Below are 18,606 nucleotides of genomic sequence, written 5' to 3' on the forward strand. Positions count from 1 at the left end.
CACTCAAGCTTTCAGTGATCTAAGCATTTCGTCTTTGAGATGCTGAGTGATGAGAAGACCGGTCTAAAAATCAATCAGTCAGATATAAGCGTCTTCACGGATGAGTTAAAAAAAACAGAATGGCTGATGCGTTCACGGAAGAATTACAAACGAAATACAACACTAACATGAGACTATTTAATACAATCCTCCAGGCTGAGCATATAAGCATCATCTTGGCAACGCAATTTCAGTACAAAAAGTAGTCAAAGGCCTATATGACAACAAACAACAAATAGTTTTGTAGGGACACAGGTTGTTATGTAAAAAACAAAATTGTGCGTAGTCATGACATGCGGCTGCGCCCGCAAGCTCCGTTGCTTATTAATTTTTAAGTTCAGTCGCGAATAAACGCTGTTGTGTTATTTAATTATCTCAATTCCGATAACGCCCTGAACCATTATTGACCACTACCAAAAAAACTTCTAAAGTTTCGGACAGCGTAACTGTTCTGCAAGTCATGACCACAATACCAAGTATATTTCTTCAATATCATCTTGCACAATATTTATAAGTCCAGTAAGAAAAATTACCTTCCTATCAGCGGCTTGGCTCTGCCCGTGGCATTGCTGAAGTCCATGGGCGACGGTAACCACTCAGCATCAGGTGGGCCGTATGATCGTCTGCCTACAAGGGCTATAAAAAAAAAAAAGAATAGCGGCCCCAAAGTAACGATACCACAAATAATACGGTTGAGCACTCGAACATGGCAGTTGGTTGTATATATATATATTTTTTTTGCTTAGATGGGTGGACGAGCTCACAGCCCACTTGGTGTTAAGTGGTTACTGGAGCCCATAGACATCTACAACTTAAATGCGCCACCCACCTTGAAACATAAGTTCTAAGGTCTCAGGTATAGTTACTTTATATATAGTATAGTTTATTAATTATAATATTTGTTTTAGATTTACTTCAGACATTTTATCACCTTTAACTTTTTTTGAACTGTACAAAGTAGTAATATTATTCATTTGAAACGAAATCAATTATTGCCAAAAGGCATAAAAATAAAAATAACTGTTGTTATTTGAATACATCATTCTTGTTCGGTTTTTAACTAATTAAGTATTATAAATTGTCGAATATAATTTCATTTTTAACTGCGATTATATTTTTTATTCCTTCACTAGTCAAACCCGCCCTCTTTAATTTTTTTAATACCCTTCTAGGCAGGCGAACACACGGCTCACCTGATGGTGATTGGTTGCTGGCTGATCTTTAATTTGACTTTATTAAACTTTTTACAAAACTGACTATCTAAAGTTTTCCTAAAGTTTTAATCATCCAACCGTTTCGGAATCTATGAGGCACATAGACACATTTTTATATACATACATTATTTAACTAGTCAGGTCATAAGTATTGTCACACAGTAAAAACTTTTCTTTTAGAATGCTGGCCACAAAAAAGTTTATTGAATTCGAATTTCGAATTGTTCATGAAAATAAAAATGTATACTTTTAGAATTTTACTCATTTTTAAATAAGGAGTGGACGCTTAAAGAAGACCGTGTTGCAGTTATTGCGTTGCATCGTTGCGGTTACGCGCCAATTCAAATTTTTAACATACTGAAAAATTTTAATATAACCAAAAGATTCGTTTATCGTACCATCAAACGATACAATGAAGACTCTAGTGTAGATGACAGGTCAAGAAGTGGTCGCCCTCGGTCTGTTAGGACTCCAGCAGTGATAAAAGCTGTGAAGGCGCGAATTCAAAGAAATCCCAAACGTAATCAGAAACTGTTGGTCCTTCAGATGGGGTTAAGCAGAACCACGGTGAAAAGTGTGTTAAATGAAGACTTAGGGCTTCGGGCATATCGAAGAAAAACAGGACATCGTTTGAATGCTCGTCTAATGGACCTGAGACTGAAGAGATGCCGCGCTTTGTTGAAGCGGTACGCGGGAAAAAAAAAATCGGGAAATTCTTTTTTCGGATGAAAAAATTTTTACCGTAGAAGAGAGCTACAACAAACAAAATGATAAGGTGTACGCACACAGTAGTGAAGAAGCGAGCAACCGTATTCCGCGTGTCCAACGAGGTCACTTTCCATCCTCGCTCATGGTATGGTTGGGAGTTTCTTATTGGGGCTTAACAGAGGTATATTTTTGTGAGAAAGGTGTAAAAACGAATGCAGTTGTGTCTCAAAATACAGTCCTGACGAACTTTGTGGAACCTGTTTCTCACACCATGTTCAATAACAGGCACTGGGTATTCCAACAAGATTCGGCGCCAGCTCATAGAGCGAAGAGCACACAAGACTGGCTGGCGGCGCGTGAAATCGACTTCATCCGGCACGAAGACTGGCCCTCCTCCAGTCCAGATTTGAATCCGTTAGATTACAAGATATAGCAACACTTGGAGGAAAAGGCGTGCTCAAAGCCTCATCCCAATTTGGAGTCACTCCAGACATCCTTGATTAAGGCAGCCGCCGATATTGACATGGACCTCGTTCGTGCTGCGATAGACGACTGTCCGCGCAGATTGAAGGCCTGTATTCAACATCACGGAGGTCATTTTGAAAAAACTTTAGTGTCATAAGAATCTATGTTTTGTTAAGTTCATTTTGGTATATGAATGGTTACATAATGAATAAACTTGTTTCAATTATTTTACATTAAACATGTGACAGAATTTATGACCTGACTAGGTACATATACATATCTTTCTTTTTTTTAAGTGATTTTATGACCTGATAACTACGACTTTTAGGTCATGTCTTATTTTATTTTATATTCTTATTTTTATGAAAAATGATAATATGGATCCGTTATGTAAGTATCGTGAGGAAGCGTCACGTCAGACCACTACTTTGATAAAGTAGCGTGACACGATAAACCTCGTATGTAGCCGCCGCTAATTGCAAACCACCTAATTACCCAGGCGACTGGACAACGCAAAGTTGCCTTTGCCGAAAACATGCTTTTTTTATGATTGAAAGATTACTGGTGGCCCGAAGGCCTTTCCAGTTTCACCAGGACAGGTGGGCGAGCAAAGGCTCAGCCAGGAGGGGTGGGATTTGCTAACAACTGCCCGAGCGCCTCCGAAGGACCTAACAACTCAAGAGCAATTGCTTCGCGAATGAATCTACTACCGGATCGGAATCGCGACCCGCTGAGAAGATCCGGCGAGAAACTCAGCGGGCTGATGCATGGGTTAGACGTCGACCTCTTTGTCAAGTTCGATCAAAACATGCTCTCAGTGCTTTTAGGCTTTTGAAGACCCGGTCACCGTCCTCGTCGAACTACCTTAGAAACACAACTCGATGAATTTTCGCCGGATCTTCTCAGTAGGTCGCGATTTCAATCTGGAGGTAGATTCAGCGAAGCACTGCTCTTGCTAGGGTCAGCGACCGTCAGTGTTAGCAATTCTCTCAAGTTGAGTCCGTGAGCTTACCTACCGATCCGTGAATAGTTGGAATAGTCTCTTAGGGCGAATTTACATTACGAAATTAGTGGCATGAAATTAATTTCGTGACATTAGTTTTACCAACAGCTTCACGTGTAATTTAATACTTTCGTAATGCATGTATTAATTTCATGCATCATGGTTACCAACAATGATGTAGGAAAAAAAAATCTAACACTTGTGCATTTCCACAGATGCTCAGCATTTAATAAACCACCATTACGTATTACACGTATAAAGGAGCAGAAACACTAAATTTTACTATATTATATTTTAAAGCGCACGTTTCACTTTAATACAGCAAGAGCTCTCTTACGAAAGTTACGAAGAAACGGAATAAAATATAAATAGATAAAAAATATTTTTTTTATAATAAATCGGCTTACGCGTATGTTAAATTTGAAACAAAACTTGTGAGAGGGACTTCAAAGATCTCTCACCATTTTTTTAAAAGTCACCAAGTATGGCCGTCCCCCCCCGTCCCCCTAATGATCGTACTATGTAGTCTGTGATCAGTGATCAAATACGAATCTGACACGAATTACAATGACGAGAAGTGACTGGTGCTATTGGTCTTTGATTGTGTCGTTTTGAAATTTGATTGCTCGGTTTACTCAGCCGTCCACTTGCATTGTATTCGAGCTATGCGTTCGCTAGGTATTAAATTTTAAATTCCATTGTTCAGTTCGACACTACTTGCAAGTGACAGTACGGTGTGGTTGTTCCTAATCAGTAAAATAGTAAATTGGCTTGGTTTTTAAATCAAATTTCAATATTTTATATCGTAAATTTTGAAAAAATAAACATTCGAAACGAATTTTGTAAAAATAGCAAGGAAACGAACTAAACTCGTTTTAATCATGGGTACCCTTACAATGGCTTTAGGAATTTTGTTGTTCATCGCTAGTGCCAAATCTGATGAAATTCCCAAAGGACCTAAAGTTACTCATAAGGTAAGATAGAACATTACAGTCTTTGAATTACCTATTTTTTTTATTAAAACTTAACGGAAACCGTCATATTAATCGGTCGCTGACCTTTTAAAAGTTATGACGTTGAAGCTTTTTACAGTAAGTTTCCTTTGTGAACATTTTTCGACAAGTAATAATTAATAACTACAAATTTCTAAATAAATTCGAAATTAAATGTAGTTTTAACTTATTGAAATAACTGATTTTCACATGAACATGTTAAATTTTTAAGAACAAATTAATGAACAATGTGGAATTGAATATTTTTCTCATGAATATGAGTACTGGCATAGGCCGGCATCATCTATGTAACAATGGAGATTGCCAATGAAAAGGTCAACACACACAAAGATTGCCATTGTATACCAATAAAAATGCTAGTCAATTTATATTCAGTTGAACCAAGATACACTCATAAATATTAATATACTTTAATTTAGGATCTCACATTTTAACCCTTTTAGTGCTGAGCTTATTTTCACATATTTTGGAGATATTGCTAAAGGATTATTGAATAAAAATACTATATAAAAAAAAATTCTTTAAAAAATACATAAATCAATGCTAAATTCAAAACTTAATTTCAATGGTTAATTATAAATGTCAATAACTTATCAAAAACTTTATACATGTGGATGCACAGATACATCCAAAAAGGTTGATATTTAATACATATAATAAAACTACATAAAAGTGGTTATTCTGACACTTCAACTTTATAGAGCCCATTAAAATATGCAATAATAGAGAGTAAATTTATTGACGGCTCACACTCAAAGGGCTAAAAAATATATTTTATTTAATGTTAATAATAATTGGTTACTAAATGAAAATATCAGAATGCAAGCTTAACATTTTCTTTAAGGATGATCATATTTGTATGTAGAATACAACTTCTTGTCTCTAATGTTTTAAGCTTTAATTAAAGTAATCATTACTACATATAGTTAGTTAGTTTAACAAAATTTCAGTTTCAGAATCTGAGTCTGAAACTGAAATCACATAATTGGGCATTATGTTACTGGTGGTAGCTTGTCTTGTGACCCATTGTGTACTGAACTTCAGTTTGAAGGTGGGGCAGTTATAATACTGTTAAACTGAGACTTCCGTGAAGCAGTAATGCGTTTCGGTTTGAAGGGTGGGGCAGCCGTTGTAACTATACTTGAGACCTTGGAACTTATATTTCAGGGTGGGTGGCGCATTTACGTTGTAGATGTCTATGGGCTCCAGTAACCACTTAACACCAGGTGGGCTGTGAGCTTGTCCACGCATCTAAACAATAAAAAAAAAACTTCAAACTCGTGTTTCAAGATGGGTAGTGACATTTACATTGTTGGTGTCTCTGGTAACCACTTAACAACAGGCGGGCCATGAGTTTGCCCACCTGTCCACCTAATAAAAAAAACATACTTAGGTACTTTCTAAAATCTAAGATACTTTTAGGTGAGCTTTGACATGAAGATTGGTGATGACAACATTGGTACTATTGTGATTGGATTATTTGGAAAGACTGTACCTAAGACAACTGAGAACTTCTTTGAACTAGCTCAGAAACCTGAGGGGGAGGGGTACAAAGGGAGCAAGTTCCACAGAGTAATTAAAAATTTCATGATCCAAGGTGGTGATTTTACCAAGGGTGATGGAACTGGAGGTAACTGAAATTCTCTTGACTATTTTTCTGAAATTTTTTTTTTTTCTTTATTATCATACTTGGTCTATCTAAAGACTGCCAAATGGCCATTGAGACTTACCTAGGTGTAATTTAAGTTATTTCCTATCCTTTCAACTAGAATCTGGTTCAAAATGATTATTTCTTAATCAGTTTCAACATAATATGTGGAGTATTTATTCACTTAAAAATATGTTACTATTGAACACTAGGTAATTGAATCATGAATTCCATATTCAGGCACAGAAGCAACATTACATTCGTTAGGGAATTTCAGTAGTAATATATTGTCTGTGATTCTTTCAATACCAAATAAAATAATGTGAGAGTTCTTATGCAAAAATAAATAAATTGTAGGGCGCAGTATATATGGTGAGCGTTTTGAAGATGAAAACTTCAAGCTGAAGCACTATGGTGCTGGTTGGTTATCTATGGCTAATGCAGGCAAAGACACAAATGGATCTCAATTTTTCATCACAACTGTTAAGACACCCTGGTTAGATGGCAGACATGTTGTTTTCGGTAAAGTTTTAGAAGGAATGGTAAGTCAATTAGCAACTAATTTTAAATTAAATTCACACCAGATCAACAGATTTGGTCAAAAATGCAACAGTATTGTTTTGAAATTCACTTTAGGAATCTTCATATGTTATGCTAACAAAAATTGTTTTGCAGGATGTTGTACAGAAAATTGAGATGACTGTGACGGGTGCGAACGATCGCCCAGTCAAAGACGTTGTTATATCTGAAACGAAGACGGAAGTTGTAGCTGAACCTTTCAGTGTCACAAAAGAGAGTGCTCACTAAATTTATAATAAATGTCTTAATGATTAATATTTTCATGAGAATGCATTTACTAGATTTCTATGTGATTTTTTTTTATCACCATGGAAATAAAAAGTGATGAGAATATTTTCTGTAATAAATATATATTTATAAGTTTACAATATTAATATTAAATAGTTTATCTAATTCAACCTTTTTATTTCTTGAAAACAGTTTTCAGCTTCCTCTTTAACATCTTTATTTTTGGACATGATCCCAATTTTTAGTGCCAGTCCACAACTTTTTCTTGCTTCTGACAATATTTTTTTTTTTATGTAAGCTCTTCCTAAATTCACATACATTGTACCTAACTCCATTTCAAGTTTTTTTCCGATTTCAATTGCTTCTTTGAAGTAATGTAGACACTCATCTGTTTTACCTAATAAATCACAAACTGTACCAATGTCATTCATTTGAGTTGCTATGTGCTCTTTCTCTATATCTGAAACGGATTGCATTTTCTCCAGTGAGTCGGTCATAAGTTTTAAGGCATGTTCATATTGATTAGTATCCAGGAACAGCCGTCCATACCAATCTTCAGCTAGTGCAAATAACTTCATTTTCTCCTCTGAAGGATCGCTTTTGATAATTTTTTCTAGTTTCTCTAAGCACCACTCGTAACCCATCTGAGCAGTTTGATAATCCTTCTTCAGATGACTTATTCTTGCTAACTTTGTACTGATATGAACAACTCGAAAATCATCTTCAGTTGCACCATCAGCCATGATTCTTTGAGTGACAGCAACAAAAAGGTCTTTAGCCTTATCTAGGTGTTCTCTTTCAAGTGCCAAGTTTGCCATAACATCATAAATATAGGTTATTGCTAATTGATGCTGCATCTGTTGGGCTTGTCTAAGAGCCACATGCAATAGTTGTTCTGCTTTAATGTAGTCATACCTCTGTATGAAGAGAATACAATGTTTAATGGTATGTATAAGTTCATCTTCAGCACTTGTTTTCTTGTAGAAGCCTAGCCATGTAAACAATGAAAATCCGACAGCACATGGAACACTGCCAATCTTTTGTTGAGGAAGCCTGGCAAAAATTATTGGATTGGCTTTAAAACTGATTGTTGATCTAACAAAACGCACAAATAAATTTCTGCACCTTACTGACATGTTAGAGCTAAAAAATGCATATTACATAACTTTAATGTTTAAGATTTATAAAAAATTCGAAATCGTAATACAACTTATATTCCAAAATTTAATCCTAAAATTAGTTTCTCAATAACTTTACTTCATATTAGTATTACGACGAAGTCCTAAATTACAATCAGGACTACGATAATCGAGGTAGGTACGTACGGTACCCTACTATCGTTTATGACTTTATGACACTGTCAAATTTGTAATAGTGGTAAAATAGTTCTATTTTATCAACTCGAAAGGCAAATATATCATAACATACAGCCTAATCTGTAATTTTTTTTACACGAAAAATGATAATGTGAAAAATGAAATGAAGTTGACAATTTGGAACATTAATCAATTGGCATGAAATGAGATGAGATGATATGGGATGAAATATAATCTCCGTATAATTGTGGCCAGTTACTAAAACTTTTTGGGGAATCCTGAGAACCTACGTCCAGCGGCTTTATTTCATTTTCCCATATTTTTACACTTTCACTGATACTAAGCCATTAATAAAGCACTGTTATTCTACGAATAAATAATAAGTAAGGACGGAACTCTACTCGGAACAAATTTCACAAAAAAAAGTGGCCCCACTTGAAACCAAAACGACGTATGAATTAATAACCGATCACAAACGAGGCTTGAAATAAACATTATTTGTGATTGGTTTGAATCAAAACGAAAGCAGAGATCGGTTCATGTGCTTGCTGCAATGTCAGCTATGATAGCAGTCATAGCAGCGTAGACGATGTTATTAAGTGGACTGGACAAAGTTAATAATAAAACAATATAATTGGATAATGTTTATACATTTGTTTTTTTTTTTAATAAACTCTATGTCCCTCGAAATATAATTAATTTAGTAAGTTTTTGCCTAGAAGACATTAAAAAAGAATCTTTTTTTCGCAATGTATGGAAAACTGATTTTGAAATTCAACCATTACATTACACAGTTTACAAAAAAAAGAAATGATCATTATTTGTCTGGTGACTGTTTTTTAGTAAGAGTAGAATATCTTCATTATCAATTATTTTAGAAAAACACTGACATATTTTCCGTTATCATGTATTTTTATTATCTGTCTTATTAGTGTTTCTGTGCGTGTGCATATTTTATACAACACTACAGATGGGTATGAAAGCCCACCGAAATCTTGCAAATTAATCAGATTGTGAAAATATAAATTTTCATTAGCAGGTAGCAATGATAAGCATTCTGGACAGTTGATTTTCGCTTACAGTTTTCGGCTTACAAAGCCGGCTATGTAGCCTACAATTTGCTCCACTGTTTCTGGCAATGGGGTTGGCAACTGTCAAAGTGGCGCTTGTGTGCATTGTTCCCATAACATTCAATATTTGTATTGGAATTTTTGATTAAAAATTATTTTAAGCACAATGACGCGTTGTTTTGTGCCAATATGCTCAGAAATTGGAGTACATCAATTCCGAAGGTCAAGAAAATTGGAAGACTGTGGTTAAAGGCCATTTGACGCGAAAAAAGTACTCCCACAAAAAGTTCGAGGTTATGTCGTAAACACTTTGTAGAATCTGACTATGAAAACATTAGTAAATACACAGGTATGTTTCTTTCTGTCAAATATTTATAATGCATGACTAGGTGTAGCACACATCTTTGTTCTCTTATTAAAAAAATCCAATAATAATTAGTTAGGCACACTATTCGTTGCTAACATATTTTGCAAGTAGATTTATGTTCTAAGGAACCTTTTAACAAACACAAAATCAGACTGGAGGAAACGCATTCCTCATGAGCTGTTGTTCATTATCAGCTGTTACTATTGAAAGTTCTATCTAAATCGCTGCATCCATTGTAATAACAAATATTTTGAACCATGGTCAGGTGTCCTTGTGATAGTATATTTAAATGTTTTTCTTTGTGTTGTAGGTGTCAAACATTAACATAAATATCTGAAGAAAGGTGCTGTACCATCTATATTTTCATGGAATATGAAACCAGTTTCTGAAGAAACAAAAAATAGAGAACAAAGGTTACAAACTCGTACCCTTTGAAGAACACAGCAATGTGCATTTTGATTCAAATGTCTCTCAAGAAATTCTAATAGAAAATAATAACTCTAGTATAGATGAAACAATTACAAGGCATCATATTACTATTGGAACTCAAACATCCAATATATTAAGATTGTTCTCTACAGAGCTATTACTTGCAGACGATGAGACAGTGCAATACTACACCGGGTTGGAAACAGCATCTAAGTTTTCATTAGTTTTAATCACACTTATGCCAATGTCATTGATATAAGGTATCGCTGGAGTAGAGTGGTCGGCATATCAATAGAAGATCAATTTTGAATGTTACTAATTAAGCTTATTATATATTTCATATGTGTAATGTTATGTAATTTTAGAGAAGGAATTGTCAATAAAAATAATTTAAAATATTCCTGATTATTTATTTCGACAAGTGTGTATAGTTATAATACAGATATTTTTCATACAATGCTTCTTTGAAAATATTTTCATAAAAGATATCTCATTTATTTATCATATTATTTATAAAATTATTGTCTTTTTCAACATAAATCACTTTGATGTCCTTGTAGGTGTAAATAACCAAGTTGCAGTATGTTTTGCCTGAGCAGTATAACTGCCCTTGGATTTGATAATAATATGTGCAGGTTTTTTTTAGAGACAATATCCCGTTACATTGTTCTAAGTAAGGCACCGTTGTTATATTTATTTCATGTTTTCTGCTAGCGTATGGACATTTCACTTCAATTATAGTTTCTTCGCCCGACACACCATCAGGAGATGCAGCAAGATATGGGCGCTCTTGGCTAATGAAAATGCCACATGGCTCCACTAGCAAATCATATATATTAGCATATTTTGCTAGAGCTATTTTTTAATTTTGTTTCAAAATTAAAATTTTGGTCATATGGCTCTAATCTGAAAAAAATAAAATAATACATTAGTTGGTAGGTAATGTGTGTAATGTGAGCAATTCTTTTTGCACATGCTACAAGGAATAAAGTTCTTAAGGTACACAATTTAATATTATTATAATAATATCTACCGGAAACAGTTTGAGAGAAGTTTTCTAAGTTAAAATAAAACATCAACATTGTACCTTTCGACAAAATCCACTTTTTTTCCTCGTAAAGATGCACCACGTTTTCTCAACTCCTCCTTTAATTCTTTAACTATCCAGTTGGAATACATGTTGTAAAACTGTTTAGCACTACTTAGAAAGTAATAAGAACCGTATCAAAGTCACAAAATGCCGAAATATCACGAACGCAAAACACACAAAATGGCGGCTCTCTGTGACAAGGGAACAAGCTACGCTGGCGACATCTGAGAAAAGCTTTAACCGGCCAACCCCATTGAAGACTAGCGTCCAGCATGTCTGATAGCGTGAATGGATTCCTTATTTTACAAAACGATTTTTTTCCAAAACACCGTTAACTCCCACACTTTTACTTAGTGATCAACACTGTAAGCATCGAGTACTTTAACAGCTATCCACATCTATCTATCGATACGCAGTATCAATATACATGTGTTCTTGGTTTACCTCAATAGGAAGTGAATTTTGCTTTCGGCGTTTTGAAAACCAGCAAGCGGTTGTAAACAGACGTAGTCTTGCTTAATGACATATGTAACAGCCCTGTGGCGGAACTTACGTAATAGTGTATTTCAGTATTTAAGTCATATCGTCTAAAATACGTCAAATAGTTTAAAGCTATGTACACCGACAAGCGACGATCAGGTAAAAAAACAAGGGAAACCCATAAATTATTAGAAATTGTGTTATAATTTTCAATATATGTTGCTTATTTATAATTTACTATTTAGGCATTACAAATTGGTTCTCCAGGAAGGCACGCCCCTGGAAACAACATTAATAAAAAATATTTAATTTTGTTTTTGTCGACCGTGCTCGCGACCACTACGTCAAGAATTTTGAAAATTGCACAGCGCATTTTTTTATATTTCAAATCGCTCTTTAAGGGCAGGTAGCGATATGCTAAAATAAAGTAGTCCTCCTACTACCGGCATCTAAAAGAGTTCTAGCGAACAGCGGAACATGCGGTGCATACCTCAGGGAGGATAAACTTTTCTTCTTATACCCAGTGATCAGGCTAATCGAATCTCGGTACTGGAGAGCCTTGCGCCCAGGTATGTAGACATTACTTCAAGGCCTGACCGGTGTTTTTTGGGGGAGCAAGCTTTAATTGAAGCGACCTATTGAGGAGGTGAAATTACGGCACCGTAATAAGAGTGTAGTCGGCTTTCTTGTCCGGAAACAGTGGTGTGCTTAGATTAGATTATTTTCATAATAGTTATATATTATTACCTTTTACTTATCGTTTCTAAGGCTGTTTCATTAGTAAAATAATTCTGTTTTTCTTCAGTGGTCTTACATCTATTGATCCATTGTGCAGTGGGTCTCCGATAATCATTCAGTTTACGTTCCTTATTGAACAAATTAGCCATTAAGTCAGTAACGCTTGTATCTTTTTCATCTTTATGCAATCCATTCGAATTTTCCGGTTCTCGCATAATTGAATCCATAGGTTCTTTAACGAGATCCCTGAAAGGACAGTCGTCATAAAATGTGGAAACTATTTTGTACAAAAAAACAGTTGAGTAGTAGTTAGTATAAAATTGGAATGTCGATGTCGATAATACCTTAGTCGTCCGCGATACCTGTAAAGTAATCAAAACGTCGGTAATCTATCTTCTATCTTTCAAGACACAATTTTTCATAGTTTAAGATTAAGCCATAAACTTAGTTTTCATTATAACGTGGAAAATGAAGATCATGTCACATTTAATTAATTACTCTGTTGAATCAGATGATATTTTTCGACGTTTTTTCGACAGGTTTCGTCACTTTTGGAGATCACTGGCACAGAAGCGCAACCGCAATTTTCATATCAAGTTTGTTCACAGAATTCGGTCGGTCGATATTTCCCGGTTCCGTTCCCTATTACTTTTGTCTTTAATTTTTTTTTTCTAAAATGTCAACGCTTTTTCTCTCTATTATAAAGGATAGAAATAAGGATCACCATCTTGTATCTAATAGGAGTAATATGAAACAAGTTGAAAAAGTGTCTGCCTGTAAACAGCAAGTTATTTTTTGGAAGACTCACTGAAATAGCGCTAGCGTAGGAAATGGAAATGATAAGAATATACCAAATTCAAACAGAGTGGGAGTTAAAATTTCAACTATTTCTTTTTATTATTCCTTACTTAGGATTTGTTTATTTCCTTCTTAATTTAGTATTCTACTCTAAAAGTTTATGGCGCTGTTTTTTAAATTTTTCCACTTGCTTCTATGGCGGCACCTTAATCGGCTCCTTTTCAGCGATACTTTTTAATACGCTGAGATGGTGCTCCTTACTTTCTACCTTCATATTCACGTACGTAATACGTACCATCTGCTGCCTTCGTCGATTATTGTGTCTGAATTTTCACGCGCACCTAAGAAATAAAACTAATTGATATAATTCTCAATAGTAGTTGGGTTTCTTTTTTCAAAGATAAGTGTCGCTTATACGTTCATAATTTATTTAGTAACAAAGACTGATATTTTACGCATCATCATTATCATTGAAGTTTTAGTTTGCTTAACAGTAATTTTCAAAGATTTCATGAAGTGGATGTTATAAAAATAGCCAATATAATATGAATTATAAAAAGGTAATTTAAAATGAAACAAAAACCCTACATAACAATTGCTTAGCATGTTCTTACCAAGATTTACCTACACATTTCATGTGCTCTCGATAGTTCGGCGCTAGAAAATCGGGGTAAGAATCCTTAAAATAATAGTTTGTATAATATAGATAGCCAAGAAGGTTTAAAGATTTTTGTAGACAACCGCTATCATTAACATACTAACAAAAAAGCAAGTCTAGTTTAGACTTGTGTACATTTGTGTGCTTATCTGTCAATTGCATTTTAACTAATCCGTTTGGTAATACAGTTTAAATAGTTCGTAAATGATTAAATTAATCTTCAGGCTTACTTGTGCATCGTTGTAAATCGATTTGGGCACGTTTATCAAACTCCATCTGAAAATACGCCAATAAGTAAATATACTATTATATAGGTAGGTATCAAATCATATTATCAGCAGACTACTTTCACAAGATGTAGGTACCTTTGATGATTGCTTCACCAAATTCCTCTTTGTTTTCCATTTATTAATAGCTTTTTGTTGATTTTCTTTCAAGTAAACAAACTTGGCGTACCATTTAAAGTGAGATATTAAGTCATCCATTTTGAAAACTGTCAAATCGTAATAAAGTTAGTGGTACAATGTACCGTTAACCTAATAACAATTGTAAGTAGCAGGTGTATTTAGTTCAAGGTATAGTGAGAGTGTTATTATACTTTATTATTATTCTATTTAGGTTTTATAAGTTTGAAATTATTTTTAGGCATTGATTTGTCGTCCATACATTAGTCATCAGTGATTTCAGCTGGCGAAAAGCGAATAAAACACTACTTAATCGAGAATCAGACTTTATTTTATTTTTACTAGCCAAGCTCACGGTTCACCTGGATTTAAGGGATTACTGAAGCCCATCACAATGTGAATACCGTCACTTATCCAGAGGCATGAGTTCTAAGTCTCTATTGTATAGTATAACGAATGTCTCACCTTTCAAAACGGAATGCTTCGTTGCGGTTTGCGTGAGCACTTTGTCTAAAAGACAAGTACTACTGCAGGTAGTGAAAGTTAACTCAGATAAAGCAACGATAGGACCTACGAGGAACATCTCCCTGAATGCGGAATTTTATTACACAAAGAGTTACACATTACTTGTATCTACGCAGGTAATACTTAGTAATTTTTCAAATAAAACTATAGAATACACATATTTGAATTTAATTATATATACTCTCTTCAAAGCTGTCCGATATTTCGTATTTATTTATATACGCTTACCTTGCAATTTTTCTTGTAGTTCAAAAAGAAAATCATTGAAATATTCTGATGATTCTAGACTTGATACGAACATATCAAAATCATCAACGGAATTTAACCTAAAATATCTCATCCATGTTTTGACAAAAACGTTGTGATAATATTCATTCCAGCCACCATGACGATTTTTACTGTTTGCAATAAATTCTTGGAACTCTTGAACGGCCTAGAAGTTAAAGGTTACAAGTTTGTTTTCAGTTAATGAATATTATGAAGAAGAAACAAATCATTCAGGAAAATTATGACCTATTACATAAAATTTATTGATTTTGTATAACTGATAACTGGTGCGTACATAATCAAGAATTCATTAACCCACTGAGTTTCTCGCCAGATGTTCTCAGTTGATTGAGATTGACGCATCGAAGCAATGCTCTTGGAAGCTCTTGCTATGGTCAGTGTTAGCAATTCTCCCAGATTGAATCCGCGAGCTCACCTACCGGTCCATGAGTAGTTGGGATAGCCCATTAGACTAACAACGGTAGATAATGCCCGGGCACACTACATGTCTCGGATTTCCAAGATCCGCAGTGGTTTTAAGCTCTTCAAGCACCGGTCATCGTCCTCATCGAACTCGTCGATTACAACAAAGAGTTCGACGTGCGAATTAGCCCTTAGACACCACCTACTGAGTTTCTCACCGAATCTTCTCAGTGGTTCGCGATTGCGATCCGATGGCAGATTCTTCGACTCACTGCTAGGACCAATTTTAGGAAACTCTCTCAGGTTGAGAACGACCTACCAGCCAAAACGTAGTGGGAGTAGCCCCTTAGGCTACCAGCGAATATGAAAGGAAAGAAAAAAGGAGCAAGAAGAGCACAAGTTTCCACAGCAGACATTTCTTAATATATGTTTACGGTTCCCATAACTTTATTTTATAATATTTTATTATAATTACATTACACAACAATACATATATACTTTATTTTATATCAACACATTCATTTATCACACAATCATACAAAACATTATTTACACTAAATAAAATTAATTCACAAGCAAAGTCAGGCGATAACTGCACTATAACGGCGGCGATAATATTTCACTAATACAATTTAATACATCGGTGCATAGACGAACGGTCGTCGCATTTTTAGCGATCCAGTACCACCGCCAACAGTCGAAATCTGACTTGCGAACGCGCCTCCCGTATTATATACCTATCTGTGCTGCATATCATATATTTCTTGTTACTTTCTCCTTCTTTCTATATTTTGTGTTCGTCTTAAATAAAAACCTTCTTTGTGTCCTTTTGTGTTTGCAAAGACATTAAACTACAACCTAAGACGACTAAACCGATAACACAATAACACAGTATCTTAGCTGGGACCGTTTATTTTAGAACGTTTATTTATTTACATTATCTGAGAATTTTAATTTACGAAAACCCTTCATAACAGTAATTAAACTGTTTCCTCTGTTACGTTACGTATCCATTTGTTATAATAACATTAAGTGGCAATTTTTTTTCAAAATTCATGACGGTTCTCATAAGATGTTTTGAATGAAAAAAACTGATCTACTCACAATTTTTTTGTAGAGACGCACACAGTGTTTGTTAGCAGTTAAATATTAATTACATTCAATTCCACCTACCGGACATTTGAACGGCGAATTCATGAACAATTTAACAGGACTGGGAACCATGTCTTTATAAGTCGCGGAATGTAGATGCGATTTTGGGATTCTGATCTTGTTCGTTATATTTGAATTTTGTTTCATCTAAAAATAAAAATAAAAACTAATTTTGAATACACGCAATGTTTTTTTTATATTTATAAGTTTTTTATGTTAAATATTTTTATATTTTTTAAATTTAATTTACTTACAAAAGAAATTTAGAAATTATGTATACATACATACCTCTGCTAGTATTTGGTTTTCATCATTTTTTATTTCAACCATTTCCGAACGTAAATTTAATGTGAATGATTTCAATCTTTTCTCGAATTCCACAATAGTTGTTTTTATTTCATGAATGTCTAGAAAATAATAAAACTGATTAAAAAATCTACATTAGGTATGTTTCCAGCCCGTGTCGTCCAGCCTTTCATCAGATTTCTGTCGCAAGATAGATAAGATAGCTGGTTTTTACAAGTGCTTGATTTTTATTTTATTGAGTATCTACACTTTTTTTTTATTAGGATAAGTTCTGATTAATTGAAAAACTTAAAATACAGTAGTATTGAAAATAGTACAAAGATATTGAAATTAAAGGGGCTAATGGGCCGAAAATCAACTTTTTAAATAAATCTGTACCTATTAAAATGTAAACAATGGCGTAAAAAAAATCAAACACACGAAATGATACATTTGCGTCTCTAACAGAGACAAAATTTCTATAGCAATGAGATCATGTCCCTACCTACAAGATGGCAAAAAGTTATCGAACAAAATTGTACCTACATACTTTAGTTAAATGTAAATAAATTATATTAAAAAATGTTGTGAATTTTCTTAAAAAATGCGAAGAAACTTTTTCCCCAACCTATTATTTCTAGACGCGGAGCAGTCATACGTTCCGATGTGACAAGTGTGAGAACAGTGGTAGAATAAAATAATAATTGAAACATCCACTCCACATTAAGTCAACTGGAATAGAACTGTAACTCGTATCCAGGGATTTGATCCATAGCTCCTACAAACAGATACCAATTTTGCCTATGAATATTTACCTAACACGTGTTTTAGAACTACTTGAAATTTGAAGGTAATCGTCTAATAAAAACCTAATACCATATCCCATAATTTGCAATTTGCGTAATTACTGGCGTTAGAGGAGAGAGTACGGCTAGCCTGCACAAAGTCACTACCATCCTGACTATATGTCATCCTATCATACGAACATTAAAACATCGTCATTGGATATTAATTTCACTTTGTAAACTGACCAATGGACCTTAAAATTTCCGAGGAATTAGTGCACATTCTTATTTCCACAAACATATCTTTTAATTCTCGGATAGATTTCTCCAGATTATTTTTGTTCGACTGGGAATCGTAGTTCACTCTGACTGTAGCCACATCGTCGGCATCTCTAAATGAATAGCTGTGCTTTCTTATTGCTTGCATCAGATGATTCTCTTCGATTTTAAGTCTTTTAATTTTAGCAAGGATGGATTCTTCGTCTATGTCTTCAATGTCTTTTGTATCAGAATCCTTACTTTTTACACTGTTAGAAATTGTACATTGAATATTAGACATAGTATTTTTTTTTTTCGATAAAAATATAACACGATTGTATCTAAGAAACCATGTTATTTAATATTGATTCAACAGTCGTAAGTGGCATGAACCGAAGTTTAATTAAACATGGACAGATAGTACATGACATATAATGCCTTTTTAGGTATTTCTCTAATTTAGGTATTTACTATAGAAACAAGGAGATCAAACAAAGGATTTATTTTGAATCTCATAATATTATGAACATAATTATTTCTATTATGGGCAGCGATTCCAAAAGCGAATCCGGACAAGCATCTATGATAATGTGTTTTAATTAAATAAAATATATTAAATTGTACGTAGGAATGTATGTACATACTTAGTGTTTTTAAAATTATT

At 34.2% G+C, this 18,606-nt stretch overlaps 3 protein-coding genes and 1 long non-coding RNA gene across 6 annotated transcripts; 2 read left to right on the plus strand and 2 right to left on the minus strand.

The window, feature by feature from the left end:
- The first annotated feature begins 3,995 nt into the window (after nucleotides 1-3,995).
- Ppib (peptidylprolyl isomerase B) lies at nucleotides 3,996-7,062 on the plus strand. Its single transcript, XM_028175872.2, has 4 exons — nucleotides 3,996-4,403; nucleotides 5,865-6,072; nucleotides 6,448-6,632; nucleotides 6,766-7,062. Exons 1-4 carry the CDS (start codon nucleotides 4,311-4,313, stop codon nucleotides 6,895-6,897), a joined length of 618 nt encoding a protein of 205 aa, XP_028031673.2. The 5' UTR covers nucleotides 3,996-4,310; the 3' UTR covers nucleotides 6,898-7,062.
- Nucleotides 7,001-8,165, minus strand: Ttc19 (tetratricopeptide repeat domain 19). Of its 2 annotated transcripts, none has more exons than XM_028175839.2 (2): nucleotides 8,023-8,165; nucleotides 7,001-7,950 (listed from the first exon to the last, which is right to left on the minus strand). In XM_028175839.2, the coding sequence occupies exons 1-2, from the start codon at nucleotides 8,031-8,033 to the stop codon at nucleotides 7,059-7,061; spliced, it is 903 nt and encodes a 300-aa protein (XP_028031640.2). In that variant the 5' UTR covers nucleotides 8,034-8,165; the 3' UTR covers nucleotides 7,001-7,058. The 2 variants fall into 2 exon arrangements, with proteins under 2 accessions (XP_028031640.2, XP_028031650.2); XM_028175849.2 differs by having other exon boundaries at nucleotides 8,032-8,160.
- A 1,335-nt stretch (nucleotides 8,166-9,500) lies between these two features.
- On the plus strand, nucleotides 9,501-10,082 carry LOC149500833 (uncharacterized). The gene is made up of 2 exons (XR_016324702.1): nucleotides 9,501-9,632; nucleotides 9,961-10,082. It is a non-coding gene; the product is annotated as an uncharacterized LOC149500833 (long non-coding RNA).
- Nucleotides 10,083-11,837: 1,755 nt separating this feature from the next.
- LOC114244101 (uncharacterized) lies at nucleotides 11,838-18,366 on the minus strand. 2 transcript variants are annotated; one of them, XM_089735440.1, is made up of 9 exons: nucleotides 17,931-18,366; nucleotides 16,903-17,021; nucleotides 16,636-16,761; nucleotides 15,001-15,205; nucleotides 14,209-14,336; nucleotides 14,074-14,119; nucleotides 13,481-13,526; nucleotides 12,397-12,633; nucleotides 11,838-11,928 (listed from the first exon to the last, which is right to left on the minus strand). In XM_089735440.1, exons 1-9 carry the CDS (start codon nucleotides 18,241-18,243, stop codon nucleotides 11,898-11,900), a joined length of 1,251 nt encoding a protein of 416 aa, XP_089591566.1. In that variant the 5' UTR covers nucleotides 18,244-18,366; the 3' UTR covers nucleotides 11,838-11,897. The 2 variants fall into 2 exon arrangements, with proteins under 2 accessions (XP_089591566.1, XP_089591565.1); XM_089735439.1 differs by lacking the exon at nucleotides 11,838-11,928 and adding an exon at nucleotides 12,100-12,284.
- Nucleotides 18,367-18,606: the final 240 nt, after the last annotated feature.

This window comes from Bombyx mandarina, chromosome 19, assembly GCF_030267445.1.
Source record: "Bombyx mandarina strain Sakado chromosome 19, ASM3026744v2".
Classification (NCBI taxonomy): Eukaryota; Metazoa; Arthropoda; class Insecta; order Lepidoptera; family Bombycidae; genus Bombyx; species Bombyx mandarina.

What these genes read in the sequence shown, in the direction of transcription:
- Ppib (XM_028175872.2), top strand. Translation starts at nt 4,311, where the DNA reads ATGGGTACCCTTACAATGGCTTTAGGAATTTTGTTGTTCATCGCTAGT. An exon ending in GACCTAAAGTTACTCATAAG is followed by an intron (nt 4,404 to 5,864) that starts GTAAGATAGAAC and finishes AGATACTTTTAG; the next exon opens with GTGAGCTTTGACATGAAGAT. An exon ending in CAAGGGTGATGGAACTGGAG is followed by an intron (nt 6,073 to 6,447) that starts GTAACTGAAATT and finishes AATAAATTGTAG; the next exon opens with GGCGCAGTATATATGGTGAG.
- LOC114244101 (XM_089735439.1), bottom strand. Translation starts at nt 18,243, where the DNA reads ATGTCTAATATTCAATGTACAATTTCTAACAGTGTAAAAAGTAAGGAT. An exon ending in AAAACCAAATACTAGCAGAG is followed by an intron (nt 16,762 to 16,902) that starts GTATGTATGTAT and finishes TTTTATTTTTAG; the next exon opens with ATGAAACAAAATTCAAATAT. An exon ending in TGGTGAAGCAATCATCAAAG is followed by an intron (nt 14,120 to 14,208) that starts GTACCTACATCT and finishes GCGTATTTTCAG; the next exon opens with ATGGAGTTTGATAAACGTGC.